This window comes from Myxozyma melibiosi (genome assembly GCF_037950935.1).
Source record: "Myxozyma melibiosi strain Phaff 52-87 chromosome Unknown BZA70scaffold_6, whole genome shotgun sequence".
Classification (NCBI taxonomy): domain Eukaryota; kingdom Fungi; phylum Ascomycota; class Lipomycetes; order Lipomycetales; family Lipomycetaceae; genus Myxozyma; species Myxozyma melibiosi.
Genome location: NW_027042920.1, coordinates 104,732 through 122,795, shown reverse-complemented (window position 1 = coordinate 122,795; position 18,064 = coordinate 104,732). Strand labels below are relative to the sequence as shown.

At 52.5% G+C, this 18,064-nt stretch overlaps 10 protein-coding genes and 1 non-coding gene across 11 annotated transcripts; 7 read left to right on the top strand and 4 right to left on the bottom strand.

The window, feature by feature from the left end:
* Positions 1 to 76: 76 nt before the first annotated feature.
* On the top strand, positions 77 to 162 carry BZA70DRAFT_t51. Its single transcript has one exon. It is a non-coding gene; the product is annotated as a tRNA-Tyr (tRNA).
* On the bottom strand, positions 88 to 1,003 carry BZA70DRAFT_278759 (CoA-binding protein). The gene has a single exon (XM_064912652.1). It carries the CDS (start codon positions 738 to 740, stop codon positions 303 to 305), a length of 438 nt encoding a protein of 145 aa, XP_064767994.1. The 5' UTR covers positions 741 to 1,003; the 3' UTR covers positions 88 to 302.
* A 173-nt stretch (positions 1,004 to 1,176) lies between these two features.
* Positions 1,177 to 2,503, top strand: BZA70DRAFT_278756 (glutathione S-transferase). The gene is made up of 3 exons (XM_064912651.1): positions 1,177 to 1,706; positions 1,768 to 1,964; positions 2,020 to 2,503. The coding sequence occupies exons 1-3, from the start codon at positions 1,279 to 1,281 to the stop codon at positions 2,367 to 2,369; spliced, it is 975 nt and encodes a 324-aa protein (XP_064767993.1). The 5' UTR covers positions 1,177 to 1,278; the 3' UTR covers positions 2,370 to 2,503.
* Positions 2,504 to 2,969: 466 nt separating this feature from the next.
* Positions 2,970 to 4,318, top strand: BZA70DRAFT_167169 (uncharacterized protein). The gene is made up of 2 exons (XM_064909841.1): positions 2,970 to 3,072; positions 3,134 to 4,318. Exons 1-2 carry the CDS (start codon positions 3,006 to 3,008, stop codon positions 4,048 to 4,050), a joined length of 984 nt encoding a protein of 327 aa, XP_064767992.1. The 5' UTR covers positions 2,970 to 3,005; the 3' UTR covers positions 4,051 to 4,318.
* Positions 4,119 to 5,730, bottom strand: BZA70DRAFT_278750 (NADP-dependent oxidoreductase domain-containing protein). Its single transcript, XM_064912650.1, has 4 exons — positions 5,232 to 5,730; positions 4,836 to 5,156; positions 4,357 to 4,781; positions 4,119 to 4,298 (listed from the first exon to the last, which is right to left on the bottom strand). The coding sequence occupies exons 1-4, from the start codon at positions 5,659 to 5,661 to the stop codon at positions 4,149 to 4,151; spliced, it is 1,326 nt and encodes a 441-aa protein (XP_064767991.1). The 5' UTR covers positions 5,662 to 5,730; the 3' UTR covers positions 4,119 to 4,148.
* Positions 5,731 to 6,131: 401 nt separating this feature from the next.
* On the top strand, positions 6,132 to 8,610 carry BZA70DRAFT_278748 (kinase-like domain-containing protein). The gene is made up of 2 exons (XM_064912649.1): positions 6,132 to 6,423; positions 6,510 to 8,610. The coding sequence occupies exons 1-2, from the start codon at positions 6,402 to 6,404 to the stop codon at positions 8,300 to 8,302; spliced, it is 1,815 nt and encodes a 604-aa protein (XP_064767990.1). The 5' UTR covers positions 6,132 to 6,401; the 3' UTR covers positions 8,303 to 8,610.
* On the bottom strand, positions 8,611 to 10,371 carry BZA70DRAFT_278746 (uncharacterized protein). Its single transcript, XM_064912648.1, has 2 exons — positions 10,237 to 10,371; positions 8,611 to 10,032 (listed from the first exon to the last, which is right to left on the bottom strand). Exons 1-2 carry the CDS (start codon positions 10,299 to 10,301, stop codon positions 8,712 to 8,714), a joined length of 1,386 nt encoding a protein of 461 aa, XP_064767989.1. The 5' UTR covers positions 10,302 to 10,371; the 3' UTR covers positions 8,611 to 8,711.
* Positions 10,372 to 10,559: 188 nt separating this feature from the next.
* BZA70DRAFT_278745 (putative 40S ribosomal protein S17) lies at positions 10,560 to 11,336 on the top strand. Its single transcript, XM_064912647.1, has 3 exons — positions 10,560 to 10,614; positions 10,698 to 11,039; positions 11,102 to 11,336. Exons 1-3 carry the CDS (start codon positions 10,612 to 10,614, stop codon positions 11,141 to 11,143), a joined length of 387 nt encoding a protein of 128 aa, XP_064767988.1. The 5' UTR covers positions 10,560 to 10,611; the 3' UTR covers positions 11,144 to 11,336.
* BZA70DRAFT_295447 (uncharacterized protein) lies at positions 11,337 to 12,745 on the bottom strand. The gene is made up of 3 exons (XM_064914488.1): positions 12,527 to 12,745; positions 12,361 to 12,459; positions 11,337 to 12,282 (listed from the first exon to the last, which is right to left on the bottom strand). The coding sequence occupies exons 1-3, from the start codon at positions 12,678 to 12,680 to the stop codon at positions 11,414 to 11,416; spliced, it is 1,122 nt and encodes a 373-aa protein (XP_064767987.1). The 5' UTR covers positions 12,681 to 12,745; the 3' UTR covers positions 11,337 to 11,413.
* Positions 12,746 to 13,412: 667 nt separating this feature from the next.
* On the top strand, positions 13,413 to 15,577 carry BZA70DRAFT_278739 (major facilitator superfamily domain-containing protein). The gene has a single exon (XM_064912646.1). The coding sequence runs from the start codon at positions 13,520 to 13,522 to the stop codon at positions 15,116 to 15,118; it is 1,599 nt and encodes a 532-aa protein (XP_064767986.1). The 5' UTR covers positions 13,413 to 13,519; the 3' UTR covers positions 15,119 to 15,577.
* Positions 15,578 to 16,402: 825 nt separating this feature from the next.
* Positions 16,403 to 17,898, top strand: BZA70DRAFT_289603 (uncharacterized protein; the record flags this gene model as incomplete). The annotated part of the gene is made up of 2 exons (XM_064914127.1): positions 16,403 to 16,474; positions 16,573 to 17,898. The coding sequence occupies 2 exons, from the start codon at positions 16,403 to 16,405 to the stop codon at positions 17,896 to 17,898; spliced, it is 1,398 nt and encodes a 465-aa protein (XP_064767985.1).
* Between the last annotated feature and the right edge of the window lie 166 nt (positions 17,899 to 18,064).

Here is an 18,064-nt window from a genome sequence, read left to right as displayed (position 1 = left end):
CAGCAAACACAAATTGCCGCCTGCTTGAAGTTCCTGGGGTTTATGTTGAACCAGGCAATTTTTTTAAATTATTAAGCTCCGGATGGCCAAGCTGGTAAGGCGTCAGACTGTAATGGTTAATCGATTATCTGAAAATCGCGTGTTCGAGTCACGCTCCGGAGATTCGATATTTTTTTCTTTTTTTTTGTATTAAATACTCCTCTATATTTTTCATCTGATTGAGAAGTTTTATTTATTACTATCGCGATGCGGGCGGAGGTGGTCGTAGATGGTGGTGAGGATCATGAGTAGGGAGAGAACGGCTACAGCTTCCCAACCGCATGTAATCCAGCTTCACCTTCGACCAACACACATCTTCCCCCCGCGATAACATTCAGATCCTTGCCCGCAGCCGCCAGCGTCGACTTGTCGAAACTGCCCGGCTGCAACCACACGCCCTTAATCTTATCTTGTCCGATCTCAGCCAGCTGCCTGACCGCCTCCTCGCTGACGCGCGGCGGCGTGACGATACTGACCGAGAGCTGCGCATTTGGTCCGATCTGGCTGAGGAGCGCGTCGAGCGACGGCGCGGATTTGATGCCGTAGACTGTGGGTTCGCGCGGGTTTACGCCTGTGGCGGGGAGGCTGTGGTCGACGTACCATTTGAGGATTTTGTTGCCGTACTTTGATGTGTCGGTGGACGCGCCCACGACGGCGTATTGGGCGGCGGAGAAGAACTTGCGGAGAGGCTCGACGGACATTTGGGTCGTAGCAGGAGCTGGTGAGCCGGTGAGGGGCAATTGTAGATGTAGTTGGGATGTCTGCTGTTTTAAGATGGTTTGGAGGTCATCAGTGGATGCCGAGGTCGAACCTTCTGCGCCGGCTGATTATAAACAACTGAAGACGTCATTTCGATACCTCCAACCAAAAGAGATTTATCTACAAGTCGTCACTCTATGGTTGCTAATACAGAAATCAGCAATAATACCGCCATACAACTACTCCTTCTGCTCTTCGGATTTCTAGTCGGATAGCGCAGCAGAGCCTGTTATTAATCATCCGAGCGGATTACAGAGCGATCCATAATCAACGCGCCCCACGCTCTGATCGCGAGATATTTCCCTTAAACCGTGTCGTGATATGCCATAACCACATAGATCTGCCGTAGATATGCTTCAGGGCTAAAGACAAGTATCCCGACGGCCGGGGCTACAAATAAGCGGCCTCGAGCTGTAATATCACCTAGTCTTCACTCCTCTCTTCTCTTCTCTGCTCGTGTTTAATACTCACACTCTCAGCATGGTTGCCCTCCCCGACGATTCCACCGCAACAGGCCCAGGCATCGAAGCCGACCAACGCAGCGGCCAAGCCGATCCCGACGGCAAATTCCGTCGCCAGGCGTCCGCCTTCCGCGACGTGATCGCGCCCGGCCACGAACGTTTCCCGCCCGAAAAGGGCCGCTACGTGCTCTACGTCTGCGCGACGTGTCCGTGGGCGCACCGCGCGCTGATAATGGTGAAGCTGAAGGGTCTTGAGGAGTTTGTCGATGTGGTGTGGTTGCATTGGGAGCTTGGAGAGAAGGGCTGGTATTTCAAGGAGGTTGATAATTCGCCTGCTAAAGATCCTTATTACGGATTTACGTATTTGCGGGAGTTTTACTTTAGAGCAAACCCGGATTACGACAAGCGATTCACGGTTCCCATGCTCTGGGATCGCAAACTCGAGACGTGAGTTTCCTCTTTCTTTCCCGCAGATGATGCCGTTCTAACCTCAGAATTATATATCCAGCATCGTCAACAACGAATCGAGCGAAATCATCCGCATTCTCAACACTGCATTTAACGAACTTTTGCCGGCGGACAAAGCTGCAATTGACGTGTACCCCGAAGATCTGCGACCCGAAATCGACGAGATCAACGAGTGGGTTTACAACACCGTCAACAATGGAGTCTACAAGACCGGATTCGCGCAGACGCAGGAGGCCTGTGAGTCTATTTACCCTCTATCTCTTCCCTGCGATTGTTGCTAACACTTTGGAAGACGACGAAAACGTCTACCCGCTCTTCGCCTCGCTCGAGCGCCTCGAAACAATCCTGTCCGACGGCCGCGAATTCCTCCTCGGCTCGCGCCTGACCGAAGCCGACATCAGGTTGTACGTGACCATCATCCGCTTCGACGCCGCGTACTTCACCCTCTTCCGCTGCAACATCAAGATGATCCGGTACGAGTTCCCGCACTTGCAGAACTGGCTCATGCATCTGTACTATGACTTCCCGACCGTGTTCAAGGAGACGACGTTTTTGGAACAGTTGAAGAAGGGGTATTCCGGCGTGCAGAAGATCGAGCTGGTTCCGGCGGGTCCTGTGCCTTTGATGATGCCGAGGGAGTGATTGTCTTGAATAATAGTGAATCCAATACGTAAGATTAGCATACACCACCACCAAATAACCACTCTCAAACGCACCAATCTAAAACTATTATATTTCAAACCGATAATAAACAAATAACAACTTCTCCACTCAAACAATACAACAATCCTCTAGTTACTGAAATCTTCCTGCTAATTATCGACTTTAAGAGACATCAAGAAAGGCCAGCGGGTTAGGGCCCCAAAAACTCCCAAATCTTGAAATTTTTTTTGGAAACAGTTTTAAGCTCTTGACCTTTTTTTCTACTTTCTAGAAAAGTTTCTGCGACTTTATTTCTGTGTTTTATACTCCACTGCTAAAGTACAGAGATTATAGATATCTATACTCTTTTCTAGAAATACATTTTATATTTGAGGTATTCTTGACTGGTAGTTTGCAAGATGGTTAGCTTTTCGTGCGAGGTAAGTTCTTCAACTGATTTGTTTTATGATTTCGAATTGTTTTCTCTCTTTGATCCGGTTTGAACGACGCCTAGTCTGTTGTTTATAAACGGACATGATAAGAGCATGAAATAATTTTTATCTCTGTGATTGAGAAGAGGCTGACGATAGTTTGGTTATATAGGTGTGCAATGACACTATTACAAAGAAGAACCTGATGAAGCATCGTCAGCAGTGCCGGGGCGCGTACTTCACCTGCCTTGATTGCCAGACTACTTTCCAGGGTGCGTTTTTAGTTATTTAGATGATGCTGTCTGTACGTATTGCTGACTTTGGATGGTGCAGGGCTTGACTTCCAGAGCCATACGAGCTGTATCTCTGAGGCGGAGAAGTATCAGAAGGCGCTGTATAAGGGACCGAAGCATAATGATCCGAACGCTAAGAAGAATGGGGAGACGAAGAAGGTAGAGAAGGTGGAGGAGAAGAAGGAGGATAAGGTTGAGAAGGTTGAGGAGAAGGTTGAGGAGAAGGTTGAGGATAAGACTGAGAAGAAGGAAAAGAAGGAGAAGAAGGAAAAGAAGGAGAAGAAGGAGAAGAAGGAAAAGAAGGCAAAGACCGAGGAGCCCAAGGAGGAACCCAAGGAAGAGTCCAAGGAAGAACCCAAGACCGAGGAGACCAAGGAAGAAAAAACCGAGACCCCAGCCTCTGCCGACGACGACAGCAAACTGACCAAGAAGCAAAAGAAATTGAAGCGCTGGGAAGAGCAGCGCAAGGCCGAGGAGGCCAAGAAGGCAGAGGAGGAAGCTGCGGCCAAGGCCGAACAGGCAAAGAAGGCAGAGGAGGAAAAAGCCGCTGCTGCTGCTGCCGCGAAAGCCGCCGCTGAAGAAGCGAGCAAGATGCAAGTCGACACCCCGTCCCCCAAGAAGTCAAACAAGCGGAAAGCCGACGCCGCCGCGGGCTCGGAGGACGACGACGACTCTGAGGATGATTCTGAGGATGAGTCCGAGCAGCCGAAGAAGACTGTCAAGGCCGCGAACGGCACCGCGGTTCCGTCAAACACGGGCTCGAAACTTGCTCAGGAAACGCTGCAGAATTACATTTTGACGATGGTCAAGAAATCAGACAAGGGGCTGCAGCTGCGCGGACTTGCGAAGCGGTTGAAGCAGAATAAGGAGACGAGAGGGGTTACGAGAGCGGAGCTGCTGAAGAGGATTGTGCTGAAGAATGAGAATGGGAGATTGGTGGTGGGAATCACTCCTTAGATTAAGAATGGTTTAGAGTAAAAGTTATGCTGCATTAAGGATTCAATAAAGATAATAATAGTAATATTTCGTGAGATTACATTAGAAAGAATTAGAGATTAGGCAACGTTGGTTGGATCCCAATCAACGATAAAGTACTCTTTTGTCATGAGAGACTCGACATCGGCAGGCTCGAGAGAAAAGTCAAAGACCTGGGAGTTTTCCTCGATGCGCTTGGGATTCGAAGATTTGGGAAGCGGAACAAGGCCCTGTGTAAACTAGATGTCAGTATTGTAGCCAGTCGTTAGAAAGCAATAAACTACTCACCCTCTCCAAACTCCACCTGAGCATAATTTGAGCAGGAGTCCGCTTGTACTTCTGCACAAGAGCCTGCACCCTGCTATCCTTAAACTTCAAGCCTCGGGTGATTGGACAGAATGCTTCGACGACGATATTATGGCTCTGGCAAAACTCAACTAGTTCCTTCCGGGTCAAGAACGGATGTACCTCGAGCTGATTGACAGCGGGCTTGATGGTCGCGTACTCCTCCATCTCTTTCAGATGCTTGATGCCGTAGTTTGAGACACCGATCGATTTGATTTTACCCTCCTGGACGGCTTCTTCCATTGCTTGCCAGGTCTCCTTGCGTAGCTGGCGGCCGGGGTAGGGCGAGTGAATGAGATAGAGATCGATGTAACCGAGATCGCATTGTCGAAGAGACCAGTTGATTGCTTTTTTTGCATTTTTGTAGCCTGACGGGACATATTAGCAGAGAAGAGGAAGGAAGGAATATGAGATAAGCTGACCCTGATCGGTATCCCAAATTTTTGTCGTGTAAAAGACATCCTCGCGCTTTCCGCCGGTATCATGGATCCACTTTTTGACAGCGACACCGACTTCGCGCTCGTTCTCATAAAGAGTAGCAGAGTCGATATGTCGGTACCCGGTTTTGAGAGCATGGTAAACAGAATTGATGACCTCCTCGCCGTAGGATTGGTAGACGCCGAAGCCAAGGACGGGCATTTCAAACCCCGAGGAAAGCTTGACTTTACTCTTGAGAGTGAGTCCGGCGGCAGAGAACGACATGTTTGTAGGTGTCTCGGGTAGATCGTCAGAGATGGAGATGTCTGCGGGGAGTGTGATTGGGAATTAACTAGGTTGGTCTTCGGGAAGATCGGTGGATAGCGGTGGATTGGGATTACCAGCGGCTTGGGCGGCTTCTTTGGCAGCTTTCTCTTGAACGGCTTTCTTTCGGTCGGCCCTTACTTTATCAGCGAGCTTGCGGAGGGCGCGCTGCTGTCGTTCGACGGGAGAGATGAGCGAGTCGTCGAGCTCAATGCCGGCAGCTTTCTGTTCGTACTGCAATCGGAAGGCAGCTACTTCTTTAGCAATCACTGGGTTGCTCAACGGATCGAAACCGGCCGCGAGAGAGTCCTGTGCGGTCGGGAGTTTGAGCTGGGGAGGGGTGGTCCAGACGGGGTGATTGTCGGTCTCTGTAGAGGGGTGGAGGGTGACTGCGAGGAGGATGAAGATGACAAAGGCGGCGACGACGGAGAGGAGTAGTCTGGATTGTCTGAAAGAGAAGGACGGCAGGTAGATTCTGAATCCGCTGAGGGAGAGGAAGAGAGGCATGAACTGGGGAAGAGGAGGGTGGATGGAGGTTTGGTGAGCTGATGGCGTCAGAGGAGTGGGATTAAATCGGTTTATTTTTTAATTTTCTTATTATTTTTATTTATTTTTATTTATTATTCTTATTTATTCTTCTTCTTATTCCCAACCCAACCTGCCGCATTTGGCAGTGAAGATAGAATATTTGTTGTATTCAAGAATATCCAAAAACTGCTGTTTATTGATAAGAACATTGAAAACAAAAGATAACAAATATTTACTAAAACAACACATCAGATAACAACAACAACAACAACAGCCAGCTACTTGATCTTGATCCTATTCATAGCTCCACAGCCTCGAGCTGGTTTAACCACAAAAACCCACAACACCGCACTCATTGCTGTTTATACAAACTGTAGATAAATACAAACACACTCATCTCTTTATCCACAACTAAAATATCATCTAATTATCGCACAATGTCTATATCTACATCACTGACGTCAATAGTTGGCGGTGTGACACTACGGTGACACTGCCGGCTGAAACTGAAACCCGAACCGAACCAGCCCGGTTCAAACCACCGCCGACTGGCGCACCAGCGGCCCCTGCTCCTTCTACCAACCTCATCCGCTCTTCTCCATCTTCCTCTCCTCCTCTGCTCCTCCGCTTCCTCTTCTTCACCTCTTCTATCTCCTCTCTGCTCAGAGACAGGCTTCTTATTATCCTCCTCTTGCCGCTCTGCTGCTCTTCCCGCAATCATGTCCTGGAAACTCACAAAAAGTGCGTCGCTTCTTTCTCCGGTGTTCCCGCTTCCCCTCCTTCCCTCCTCCCCTCTATCCTATGCTGACCACCCACCCTCTCTCTAGAACTCCGCGAGACCCATCTCTCGAACCTCTCCTCTAGATCGTCCTCTACATCTACAATCACCCCCCAGAACTTTGAAGAAAAAGAAAAAGAAAAGGAATCCGAAAAGTCAAAGTCAAAGCATCACCATCATTTCTACCTCTCCAGCAAGCACGAAGACACCTCTCCCTCCGAAAAGAAAGACTCCGCCGCTTCCGCCTCCGCTGCTTCTTCCTCCTCCTCTTTCTCGCCCGGCCACAGATCACAACCCTCGACCACCTCGACCGTGCGCCCGGGCCTTCTCATCGTCACAATCCACGAAGCCGCCGGCCTCTCCCTGCCGCCCTCCTACACGCACGCCCAGCACGGCCAATCCTCCGCCTCGTCGTTCTCATCCTCTAGCTCGACCTCCCGCCACTTTCTTCCCTACCTCGTCCTCGAATTCGACAAGACGCAGGTGATCCTCGACGCCCACTCCGGCACAATCGAAAACCCAAAGTGGGAACAGACCGCAAACTTCGACGTCAGCAGGAGCGAGACCCTCACCGTCTCTCTCTACGTCCGCAACCCGGGCGCGTTCTTCACCAGCAAGGACGGTGCAAACTCAAGCTCGTCGTCGAACGGCGAGTCCAAGAAACTCGAGGAGGACATCCTTCTTGGCTCGTGCAAGCTCACTCCGAAGCTCGATCCGAGCGCCGGCAAGCGCGACGAGAGCATCGCTGTGTCGTGGGGCACGGGCAAAGTTCATCTGACGGTGCAGTACAAGCCGAATCAGAAGGCGGCGCTGACTATCGACGACTTTGATCTGCTCAAGGTCGTCGGCAAGGGCTCGTTCGGCAAAGTTATGCAGGTCCGCAAGAAGGACACCAACCGGATCTATGCGCTCAAGACGATCCGCAAGGCGCACATCGTCTCGCGATCAGAAGTCAACCACACGCTTGCCGAGCGGACAGTGCTCGCGCAGATCGACAACCCGTTCATCGTCCCGCTCAAGTTCTCGTTCCAGAGCCCCGAGAAGCTTTACTTTGTGCTCGCCTTCATCAACGGTGGCGAGCTCTTCCACCATCTCCAGCGCGAGGGCAAGTTCGATCTCAACCGCGCGCGCTTCTACACCGCCGAGCTTCTTTGCGCGCTCGAGTGCCTGCACGGATTCAACGTCATCTACCGCGACCTCAAGCCCGAAAACATCTTGCTCGACTACACCGGGCACATTGCCTTGTGTGATTTCGGTCTCTGCAAGCTAAACATGCGCGAGGACGACAAGACAAACACCTTCTGCGGCACGCCCGAGTACCTCGCGCCCGAGCTCCTGCTCGGACAGGGCTACACGAAGACCGTCGACTGGTGGACGCTCGGCGTGCTGCTGTACGAGATGCTGACCGGCCTCCCTCCGTTCTACGACGAAAACACAAACGAGATGTACCGCAAGATCCTGCAAGACCCGCTGCGCTTCCCCGACGACATGGACAAAGACGCCAAGAGCCTGCTAACAGGTCTTTTGAACCGCGATCCCAAGCAAAGACTGGGCGCCAACGGACCGGCCGAGATCAAGAACCACAAGTTCTTTGTGGAAATCGACTGGAAGAAGTTGCTCGGCAAGAAGTACCCGCCGCCGTTCAAGCCGAGCGTCGCGTCCGCGACCGACACGTCTAACTTTGACAAGGAGTTCACGAACGAGGTGCCGACGGACTCTGTGGTGGACGATTACCTGTCTGAGAGCGTGCAGCGGCAGTTTGGCGGATGGACATACTCTGACAGTCGGTTGGGTACTACGTTGGGTAACTCTGGACCCGGTCCTGGTAGTGTTATCGGATAGTCACTCGAATGAATCATAGTTCATATCACGTCGTTCAACTCACGTTCTGATCAACTGCATTTTTCTTTCTCTTTCGTTTTCTACGTTGTTCATTTACAGTTTTATTTATCTATTTTGTCACATAGTTATGGGATTTGGTTGAATCGGAAATACACAGGCGAAATGTTTTCATTTATTTATTTCATTATCAGTTTTCTTCGTTCATTTAGTTTGTTGTGTTGTTGGGAGGTAGTTTTATATGCAATTAGTTATATAGGCTACCTACACCTTATTATCTACTGAAACTCTGCATGCGAGGTGATGCATGAATATGGTAAACGCCATTATATAAAACTCCTGTAAAACTAGTTACAACATAAAACTACAACCCGATATCATACAACCAACTCCAAGCAACCCATCCACCACATCAGCTCAACCACCGCTGATTCTGGAAAAACTCATAAATCCTCGCCGTCTTATTCACATCGATCTTGATCAACTCTCTCGCCGTGCGCTTCTTCAGAATACCACCGGTACGCAGAAGTTCCCTAAACAAGGTCTCCTTGATGACCAAGTACGGCTTCGGCAGGATGCGGATCTGGCTACACAGCTGCTGCTCGGCCGGCGAGAGCAGGTCGAGATCGGCCGCGTGCGAGATGTCGAGCGGGTTCGCGGCCGGTTTGCGGAACGAGGACTTGCCGCCGCTGTTTTCGAGCGAGACCGAGGAATCCCGACCGCCGCGGCCGGTGGGCGTGCTCGATCCGTAGCGCGAGCCCGAGACCGATCCGAGCGAGGAGCCGAGGCCGATCGAGTTGCGGGCAATCATCGCGCGCTGGGTCTTGTCGCGCTCGTACTTTTGCGCCATTTCGAGCGTGCGGATGCCGTTTTGGCGATACTCTTGCAGCTCGGCGATGCGTTTGCGGATCGTGAGCTCCGAGAGCAGGTCGTCGCTGAACTGCTGCCAGTCTTCTTTTGTCATCAGGCGCGCGAACGGTTTGGCTTTGGTCAGCAGCTCGCGCTCTTCCCGCGTCCGCTTCTTTTCGTTCGCAGTCACTTTGCGGTACTCGAGCAACCCGTGCTGGAGCAACATGCGCTTGCGCTCCGCGCGCGACGTCAGCCGCGAGTAGTAGATATCCAAGACTGTCAGCTTGAGATCGACCTCGCCTTCGCCATCGTCGGGATCAAAGACCATATCTTTAACCGCCAGCTCGGCGTCGTTCTCGTACTCGGTCTCGAACTCCAGTCGGCCGGGCATGTATCCCTGGACTTCGTGGCACGACGGCACGGACGCGGTCGGTTTCTGTTTCGGCGGGGGCAGGACTGCGTTCTGCGCGCGGCGCGCTTCAAGCCTTGCTTTCTTGCGCGAGGCAAACTCGGCGGGCGTGATTGAGAACTTGCGCTTCATGTCCGGGAGCGGGTAGCTCTCGGAGCGGATGTAGACGTCTAGGTAATGGCGATCGACTTCCTCCTTTGTGCGGCCGCCGATGTGATCCGCAATGTCCTGCCAATTGCCCAAGCCGAGCGTCTCCGCGCCCTCGACGAGCAGGAGTTCTTCGTCGGCGCCCCAGTCCTCGACGAAGATCGGGTAGGCATGCTGCTCGACGATGGAGTAGTCGTGGTCGGGTTTGTGGGTGCCGGACGAGGCGCCGGATGCGAAGCAGGGCACACAGAGATCGTAGTCCTGGCAGACTGCGCAGCGCACGCGGACTAGGTGCGTGCAGTCGCAGGCGCAGACGTCGCAGTGGAATCTAGAGAGAGTTAGTGTGTGAAGATGAGATGTGGAGATGAGATAGTTGGAGGGGGTGAGCGAGAGCGATGAGCCGAGGAAGATACCCAGAATACTGCATTGCTCAAAATCACAGGTCATTGTGCTATCCTGGGCACAGATACACAGGACCTTCCCTGCCCCTCCCTGACCACCATCAATTCGCGACAACAACACCGATACATACTTGACACCAGGCTCGGCCGCCTTAACATGATCCGCGGTCGTGAGTTTGCGATGGATGACCGTCATTCTCAGTCTCAGAACTCAGCACAGCGCGTTCTGGTGGTGAAGTGCGGATAGGCAGACGAGGAGAGCCGGTGATTTGGTGGGTGCCTGTGGAAGGTGCGCCATCAACACAAGGCCCGCTGCTGACAGTGTAGGGTTACTGTGCCCCGCCACATCTTGCGCCACTCTTGCACCAGCCACGTAGGGTTAGAGAAAAGCAGTCACGCGGGGCGGGCGAGGAAAGTGCTACGCCGGACGGTCTGCGGATCTCGACTTCTGGCCAGCAGCTCTTGTTCACACTCACCTCAGCAACAACTTCAGCACATACTACACAATGGTGCGTCTTTGATGTTTGAATGATGCGATAGATGCTGTTGTATCAATGATATTATAAGGAAGAATAACACTAACAACACACAGGGTCGCGTCCGCACGAAAACCGTCAAGAGAGCCTCGAAGGCCATCATCGAGCGCTACTACCCCAAGCTCACCACCGACTTTGAGGTCAACAAGCGTCTCACCGATGAGATCGCCATCATTGCCTCCAAGAGACTGCGTAACAAGATCGCCGGTTACACCACCCATCTCATGAAGCGTATCCAGAAGGGACCCGTCCGCGGTATCTCCTTCAAGCTCCAGGAGGAGGAGCGCGAGCGGAAGGATCAGTACGTTCCCGAGGTCTCTGCGCTTGATCTTTCGCAGCAGCCCGACGGACAGCTTGAGGTTGACTCGGACACCAAGGACCTCCTCAAGTCGCTTGGCGTAAGTCTTATCTGTGTCATAGTATGTGCCTGTGGTTGCATTATCTAACAGTTTTGATATAGTTCGAGCGTCTCCCCATCACCGTCACCCACATCTCTCACTAAATTATTTTATGCACATCTCATCTTTCCTTTGGCTTTTCTCTGGTCTCCGAAAGTGCGTTTATGTTTGTCTGATATGATATAAAGTCAGACAGGTGGAGGGATAGCAGAAGGGAAACAGCGAATAGCTACAAGGGCCGATCATTTGTACAGTACCTCAATAAAAGTAAAATAATGGTTCATTGGTCTAAAATATCTTTTACAATATCGCAAAAAAAGAGAGGAGACAACTAGTTATAAGCTAAGCAGCAGAAGCAAAGAAACAGAATGTAGTTATTGGTTGTCGATAAGTTGCACAGCACGCACCCGGATCTTCTCCCTCTCCGTAGCAATCCCCTCCGCTCTCTCCTCCAGCATCCTCGCATGCTCATCGATCTTCTTCTCAAGCACCGCCAGCGCCTCCGCTTTCACTTTCCTGATCTCGACCGCGCGCCGGATCAGTCCCGCCGCGCGCTCGACAAGCTCGTCGCCGGCCTTGGCCCATTCTGAAAACGTCATGTCGCCGTAGTATCGCTCGAGCTCGGACGGGTCGTGGTTGATTTTGCGGTATTCGGACGCGAGGTCGTCGTCTGCGAGGGGGGTCGTGATTGGCGTGTAGGAGGTGTAGACGTACGGACCGACGGGTTGTCGGCGAGGTGGGGAGGAGGAGGTGGAGGAGGAGGAGGAGGGAGGAGCTCGTTTTGAACGCTGCGCGGGAGGAGGTGATGTAGATGCAGAAGAAGACGCGGGATGTTCAGGCAGCGCGCTTGCCTCTGCCGTGAGCAACTTACTAAACTCCTCCTCATCTCTAGCGAACTGACTCTCGTCGACCTCGAACGAAGACGAGACGTTCAGCATCGAGCCCTGTGAGTCGTCCTGGACCGAGACCACGACCGGCCGCTGCTGCTGCTCTTTATTAGTAGTGTCGGACGCGGCGGCGGTGGTTACTGAGGTCTCGGGCAGGTTGTTGAGATCGGTTTCGGTGATTTCGTCAGCGGAGAGGCTGCTGCTGCGGTTTGCAGTCTTTGTCGATCCGGATTTGTCGGCACCTGCGAGATCGTCATCGTCGTCTTCTTCTACTATATCGTCCAGCAATTCCACGGTCTCGGGCACACGCAGGCGCGTGTCAGATGTAGCACTACTGTTTCTGATCGCGGTGCCTCCTAAATATTCAAAGAAACAGACAAGATGCAGAAGATGGTTAGCTCAGTGTATCCATGTCTGGTTTGTAATAAAGTCACCATTGATGTATGATATGCCTTGAGCTACAGGGGCGGGGAAGGGAAGTTTGAGGTCTTGAGGCAGGACAGGGCGCGTTCCATTAGAGGAGGTGCCGATAGCTTGAGACAGAAGATTAGCAGAAAGAAGGGGTAGACAGGTAGACAGTAGGTAGTGACGGAGGCAGACAGTTGGAGTATCTGGCGATGGAGGACGCGATGTGCTGCGGGGAGGGCAGTTGCTTGAGTGCGTGGTTGGGCGGGGCGGTGCTGGTCCTGGTGTCGGGCCGGGCGAGCGCGGGAAGAACGACGCCTGCAGCAAACGGGACTCGGTGAGGAGGCATGAGGGCGAGGGAGGTGATGAGGGTGGTGAAGGTGGTGATGGTGAAGATGGAGTTGAGTGGTGAGGTGGAGGAGTGGAGTGGAGTGGAAGTGAGCAGCGGGTCTTGTGGCGGTAACAGGTCGTAAGCAGATAAGAACATGACAAATAGCAGAAAAGACCAAAGACAAAAGACAGAGCTGGGCCCTGATTAATAAGAAGAAGATTAGGAATACAGATATATAGAGAATAGAAGCAGATCAGCAGAGGAAACCGGCAGAGACAGAACGGTCCAAGTCGTGATCTTCCTCGGATGGCGGCCGAGAGCACAGACAACGAACGAATTAATCTCCGGGTTGCCACTTCTTGCCACCACCGCTGTTTCTGAGTGAGTGCTTGTAGAGAGTAGTGATAGAAGACGTATTCCAGCACTGTTTATGGATTATAGTCAATTATTGTAGCAAACTGGGTTGTCGACCACAGCTGTTCGTAGGGTTAACGGAACAGCTGCCGAGGACAGCAAAGATCAGATAGCAGACACCAGCCAGCCAGCAGACCGCTTCTGAGGCTGATAATACCTGCAATCCCACTGCTCCGACTGATTAACTCCAGTCTCGTCCCTGTCTGTCTCCGAGAGTCATCTGATTGTCAATCCTGTCGCATCCGCTGATTGTCTCTTTCCAGCGATGACCCGTTGAGTAAGCGAGCCGGCCACAATGGGATCACAAAACCCTATCGCCGGAGATAACCTTCCTTGCTCCATATCTGCTCTGCTTCATATTCCTTATATATCTTCTCCTCCTCTTTCTCTTCTCTCATCTGCACCTCTCCTCATCTCCCTTCTTCTCATATCTTTTGTTTATCATGGCAGAACCCGACTCTGAACAACCGCCGGCTGTCGCCGACGAAAAACAGCTCTCCCAGGCCGCCTATCGCGCGCTTCCCTACTCAGACATCCGTCCCCCGGTCTACAGGTCCACCGCCCAGGAAATCGCCGTCACCATCGCGCTCACCTTTGGCGCCGCTCTTGCCTCCTCCAACCTTGGCGCCTCGCAGATTGCGCTCGCCCACATCGGCCGCTCTTTCGATCTCTCGGGCGCAAAGCTCTCCTGGGCCGTCTCTGCGTTCTCGCTCTCCGCGGGCTCGTTCGTGCTCCTGCTCGCCAGCATCGCTGACCACATCGGCCGCAAGCGCATGGTCCTTATTTCATACACCTGGTACACTCTCTGGACGCTTATCGGCGGCTTCATGAAGAACGAAATTGTCTTCTTTGTCTTTCGCGGCTTCCAGGGTCTCTCCGGCGCGGCAACCATCCCCGCAGCAGTGGGCATCCTCGGCGCCACCTACACGAGCGGCAAGCGCAAGAACCGCGTCATGGCAACCTACGGCGCAGGTGCACCACTCGGCTTTGTCATCGGCATTGTCGTCGGCGGAATCTGCTCGCAATTCATCTCCTGGCGCGCATCGTTCTGGTTCTTTGCGATCGAGTACGCGCTCTTCGCGGTCGTCGTCTACTTCCTCGTCCCGCCGGACGAAGCCATGGACTGGACCGAGACCAAGGCCGCGCTGGCAAAGATCGACTACATCGGCGCATCGCTGTCGACCGTCTCGCTCGTCGTCATCGTCTTTGCGCTCACGCAGTCCGGCGTCGCGAGTAGAGGCTGGGGCGAGCCCTACGTGATTGCGTTGCTCGTCGTCGGCGTCGTGCTCTTCGCCGTCTTTGTCGCGTGGGAGTCCAAGGCCGCGCACCCGCTCATGCCGCTCTACATCTGGAAGTACCCGCGCTTCGCGCTCTGCATGCTCATCGTCGCCTGCGGGTTCATGAACTTCCTCGGCGTGATAAACTACTACCTCACCCTCTTCTTCCAAGACGTCCGCGGCGCCTCCGCGATTCTCACGACCGCCTACCTGATCCCGCAGGCAGTCGCGGGTATTATCGTCAACATCATCGCCGCGCTCACGCTACACATCATCCCCGGCCGCATCCTCATGCTCATCGCCAACCTCGCCTTCTTCGGCTCCTCATTGCTCTGGGCCCTGCAGCCGATGCACATGAGCTACTGGCCGATGGCGTTCCCCGCAATCTGTCTCTCCGTCGTCGGCGCAGACCTCTGCTTTAACGTCGCAAACCTACACACCCTCTCCACCGTCCCGCCCGAGTCGCAGTCGACGGCAGCAGGCATCTTCAACACCGTCATGCAACTCGCGGCCGCGATCGGCATCGCAGCCTCTTCCACCGCCGTTGACGCGGCGTACAATTACAGCACGCACACGGGCGCCGAGCGTACATATGACAGCTACAAGGCTGCGTTCTGGTTTGGCTGCGGAATCAGCGGTGTGGGCGTCATTGCGTCGGTGTTTTTGAAGGTCGGGGTTACGGGCAATCAGAAGGCGATCGAGACTGAGGATGAGTTGGAGAGCAGTCCTGTGTCGTCGGAGAGTAAGGATATGGCTGTTTTATGACCTGAGTCTGCTTATGATTATGAGTAAGATGTTTGTTTACGAGTGAGTTTATAGATGTTTATTCTGTTGTTCTTATGTGCTGTTGGTATGGCTTGTGTTTTTTCTTGTTTTGTTTTCGGTTCTTTTTATCTCTTTAATTGCGCATTTTCTATCTCACTTTCCCTCTAATTTTCTTTTATTTATCTCCATCTTTATTCATCTTGTATCTCGGTTTATAGACATAATGCACCTCATCACTTTGATACACGACCTCGAGCAGCCGCGCTGGACGCGGCGTAGAATATTCGCAGCGCAGAGGCCATGAACTCTTCAGTTCTTCAATCTATACTGAGATGTAGATTATAGTTAACAGGGGCAACTGCTGAGGTGGCGATGAGAGATGGAGAGAGTTATTTGTATGTGCAGAGGATTTGTGGGTTGAGAGGTGGTGGGTGGACTGGTCGGGAGTTGAGATGGTACTGATTATGTAGTGTATGTGCTCTGCACTGCACTCGTGATGAGTAATTGATTATTATTGTTTATTGTTACTGATTATGTTATTGATTATTAAGGGTTTTTCAGTATGTGTTGAGAAGCGTTACATTACTTCTACTTTGTTATCTTTAGTTTGTCTTTAGCCACTTCTTGTCTTGTGACCTCACATTTGTCCAGCGCCACCTTATAATAGGGACGCTCCTTCTGTTTGTTTATTCTCGAGTCTTTACGCTCAATACATACTTTTCCCTAGTTGATATTTGGTCTTATTACTTGAGATTGGAATCCGCAAATATTACATGATTATGGTCTATTTATGGTAGTTACTTCTTAGTAGTCGATGAGATTAGAAGGGAATTATATGAGAGTTATATAACTAATTATACGAATATTATAAGAATAGCAGATCTTTGTTTGGAAATCATTCAGGGAGACTTAGAGAAGAATGGCGGATATAAACCAGAGATCAGGTTGATATCGGAGACGTGTTCCATGCTGCACCACCACCATTATACAACTTCACCATTATACAACTACACAACTACACAAATACAACTTCTATTAACTTCTTTTGAATATTTCCATATCCAATATCACAATAATCATAAAACAACATCAACTAAGGAATACTCACTTCAGAAGCTACAGCCCCAACATTCGACAGATACACCCTAACCACCCCACATCGCCGCGCCGCCACTTGATGCGCGCAGCCGACCAAAAGCCACTCGGCCGCATCGCTGCTTTCCTCCTCGAGTCTTCTTCATCCGCTGCGCGCAAACAAGTTTGTTGATCAATAAGAAATTCACAATGTCTGGAATGGCGACTAAGCAGCAGTCGATTGCCATATTTGATCGTCTTCGCGCGGAGAGAGGGAATAAGGTGAGTTTGTCTTTTATTCTGGTGTTGTTTCTGGCCTCCCTACTACTGAGAAGCCCTATGGTTGAAAGAAAGAATGACGACTGATCAATTGTATCTAGAGCTGCTTCGACTGTGGAGCGAAAAACCCGACATGGACTTCCGTCCCCTTCGCGATCTATCTCTGCCTAGACTGCTCGGCCATCCACCGCAACCTGGGCGTGCACATCTCGTTTGTGCGGTCGTCGAACCTCGACACCTGGTCCTGGGACCAACTCCGGCTCATGAAAGTCGGCGGCAACACCTCCGCGCGGGACTTTTTCTCCAAAAACGGCGGCTCCTCGGCGCTCAACTCGAAAGACGCAAAGACGACGTACACGTCGCGCGCCGCGGTCATGTACAAAGACGAGCTCAAGCGGCGCGCGGCCGAGGACGCGCGCATCTATCCGGACGAGGTCGTGCTCGACGAGGACTCGAGCGCGGTCGCGGCTGCGGACGCGTCTTCGCAGAAAGACGACGACGACTTCTTTGCCTCGTGGGATAAGCCGGTCATCAAGAAATCCGTCACGCCCGTGTCGAGAACCTCAACACCGCCGTCGATCGGCCGCACGCCCTCACCTGCGGTCTCGGCGAGCGGGGGCGACAACAGCAGTAGCAGCAACAGCGAAGAACAGCCGGCGCGCAAAATCATCTCGTCCTCCGCGCTGCGATCAAAGAACGCGAGCGCCACGCGCCGCCCGGGCGCGTCGGTGCTGACAAAGAAGAAAGTCGTCGCCAAGAAAATCACCACGGAAGCTATTGATTTCGACGAGGCCGAGAAGAACGCAAAGGAGGAGGCCGAGCGCGCGGCCACGCTGGGCTACAACGTCGAGGAAGAGCGCGCGATGAGCACAAAGGCCGAGTCGCCAAAGAGCGAGCGGGCACCGTCCTACAGCTCTGTGTCGTCGAAAGCGGACTCGTCTACTGACAGATTGGGCCTGGGTATGGCCCGGCTTGGATTTGGCATGACTGCCTCGGCAGCATCGGCCGCGGCAGCAGACTCGTCCGCTTCGTCGGCGAAGAAGTCATCGACCGCTTCGTCGTCGGCGTCGACGCCATCCGGCGAGAGCTCCAAGAAATTCGGCGCGCAGAAAGCAATCTCATCAGACGAGTACTTTGGCCGCAACCAGTTCGACTCGAAAGCGCAGGCGGAGGCGCGTTCGCGACTGCAAGCGTTCGACGGCGCGTCCGGGATCTCATCCGCCGCGTACTTTGGCCGCGACGAAGAGGCCGAGGACGAGGCCGGCGGGGACGGCAACGGCGACTTTGCAGACATTGAGCGCGTGGCGCGGAATTTCGCGTCGAAGATTGCAAACGGCGCGGGCGACGACTTGGGCAATATCAAGGATATTCTCGAGACCGGGGCGAGCAAACTGTCTGATATCATGAGGGACTATTTGAATCAGTGATAGACTGGTACATAGCACATATCATCTGGGTTTATTGTAGCTGTTTAATGTTTTATGTTTTGACTGTTTAGTATTCTTCTTGTGTATCTCTTAGATTGCTCTCTGTCCTATAAACGCGTTCTTTTAGACATTAGTAATGGCCGGTGGTGTGGATTACATAAGATAC

Excerpts from the sequence above, each read along its gene's own strand:
- BZA70DRAFT_278759 (XM_064912652.1), bottom strand. The coding sequence starts at position 740 with ATGTCCGTCGAGCCTCTCCGCAAGTTCTTCTCCGCCGCCCAATACGCC.
- BZA70DRAFT_278750 (XM_064912650.1), bottom strand. The coding sequence starts at position 5,661 with ATGCCTCTCTTCCTCTCCCTCAGCGGATTCAGAATCTACCTGCCGTCC. Across the intron at positions 4,782-4,835 it reads AATTTGGGATACCGATCAGG|GCTACAAAAATGCAAAAAAA; the intron begins GTCAGCTTATCT and ends ATGTCCCGTCAG. Across the intron at positions 4,299-4,356 it reads TCAGGTGGAGTTTGGAGAGG|GGCCTTGTTCCGCTTCCCAA; the intron begins GTGAGTAGTTTA and ends TAGTTTACACAG.
- BZA70DRAFT_278739 (XM_064912646.1), top strand. The coding sequence starts at position 13,520 with ATGGCAGAACCCGACTCTGAACAACCGCCGGCTGTCGCCGACGAAAAA.
- BZA70DRAFT_278756 (XM_064912651.1), top strand. The coding sequence starts at position 1,279 with ATGGTTGCCCTCCCCGACGATTCCACCGCAACAGGCCCAGGCATCGAA. Across the intron at positions 1,707-1,767 it reads TGGGATCGCAAACTCGAGAC|CATCGTCAACAACGAATCGA; the intron begins GTGAGTTTCCTC and ends TTATATATCCAG. Across the intron at positions 1,965-2,019 it reads CGCGCAGACGCAGGAGGCCT|ACGACGAAAACGTCTACCCG; the intron begins GTGAGTCTATTT and ends ACACTTTGGAAG.
- BZA70DRAFT_167169 (XM_064909841.1), top strand. The coding sequence starts at position 3,006 with ATGAAGCATCGTCAGCAGTGCCGGGGCGCGTACTTCACCTGCCTTGAT. Across the intron at positions 3,073-3,133 it reads TTGCCAGACTACTTTCCAGG|GGCTTGACTTCCAGAGCCAT; the intron begins GTGCGTTTTTAG and ends TGGATGGTGCAG.
- BZA70DRAFT_295447 (XM_064914488.1), bottom strand. The coding sequence starts at position 12,680 with ATGCCTCCTCACCGAGTCCCGTTTGCTGCAGGCGTCGTTCTTCCCGCG. Across the intron at positions 12,460-12,526 it reads CATCGCCAGATACTCCAACT|CTATCGGCACCTCCTCTAAT; the intron begins GTCTGCCTCCGT and ends TTCTGTCTCAAG. Across the intron at positions 12,283-12,360 it reads AGGCATATCATACATCAATG|GAGGCACCGCGATCAGAAAC; the intron begins GTGACTTTATTA and ends TTGAATATTTAG.
- BZA70DRAFT_278745 (XM_064912647.1), top strand. Across the intron at positions 11,040-11,101 it reads ACCTCCTCAAGTCGCTTGGC|TTCGAGCGTCTCCCCATCAC; the intron begins GTAAGTCTTATC and ends GTTTTGATATAG.
- BZA70DRAFT_278748 (XM_064912649.1), top strand. The coding sequence starts at position 6,402 with ATGTCCTGGAAACTCACAAAAA. Across the intron at positions 6,424-6,509 it reads GTCCTGGAAACTCACAAAAA|AACTCCGCGAGACCCATCTC; the intron begins GTGCGTCGCTTC and ends CCCTCTCTCTAG.
- BZA70DRAFT_278746 (XM_064912648.1), bottom strand. The coding sequence starts at position 10,301 with ATGACGGTCATCCATCGCAAACTCACGACCGCGGATCATGTTAAGGCG. Across the intron at positions 10,033-10,236 it reads GCGGCCGAGCCTGGTGTCAA|ATTCCACTGCGACGTCTGCG; the intron begins GTATGTATCGGT and ends AACTCTCTCTAG.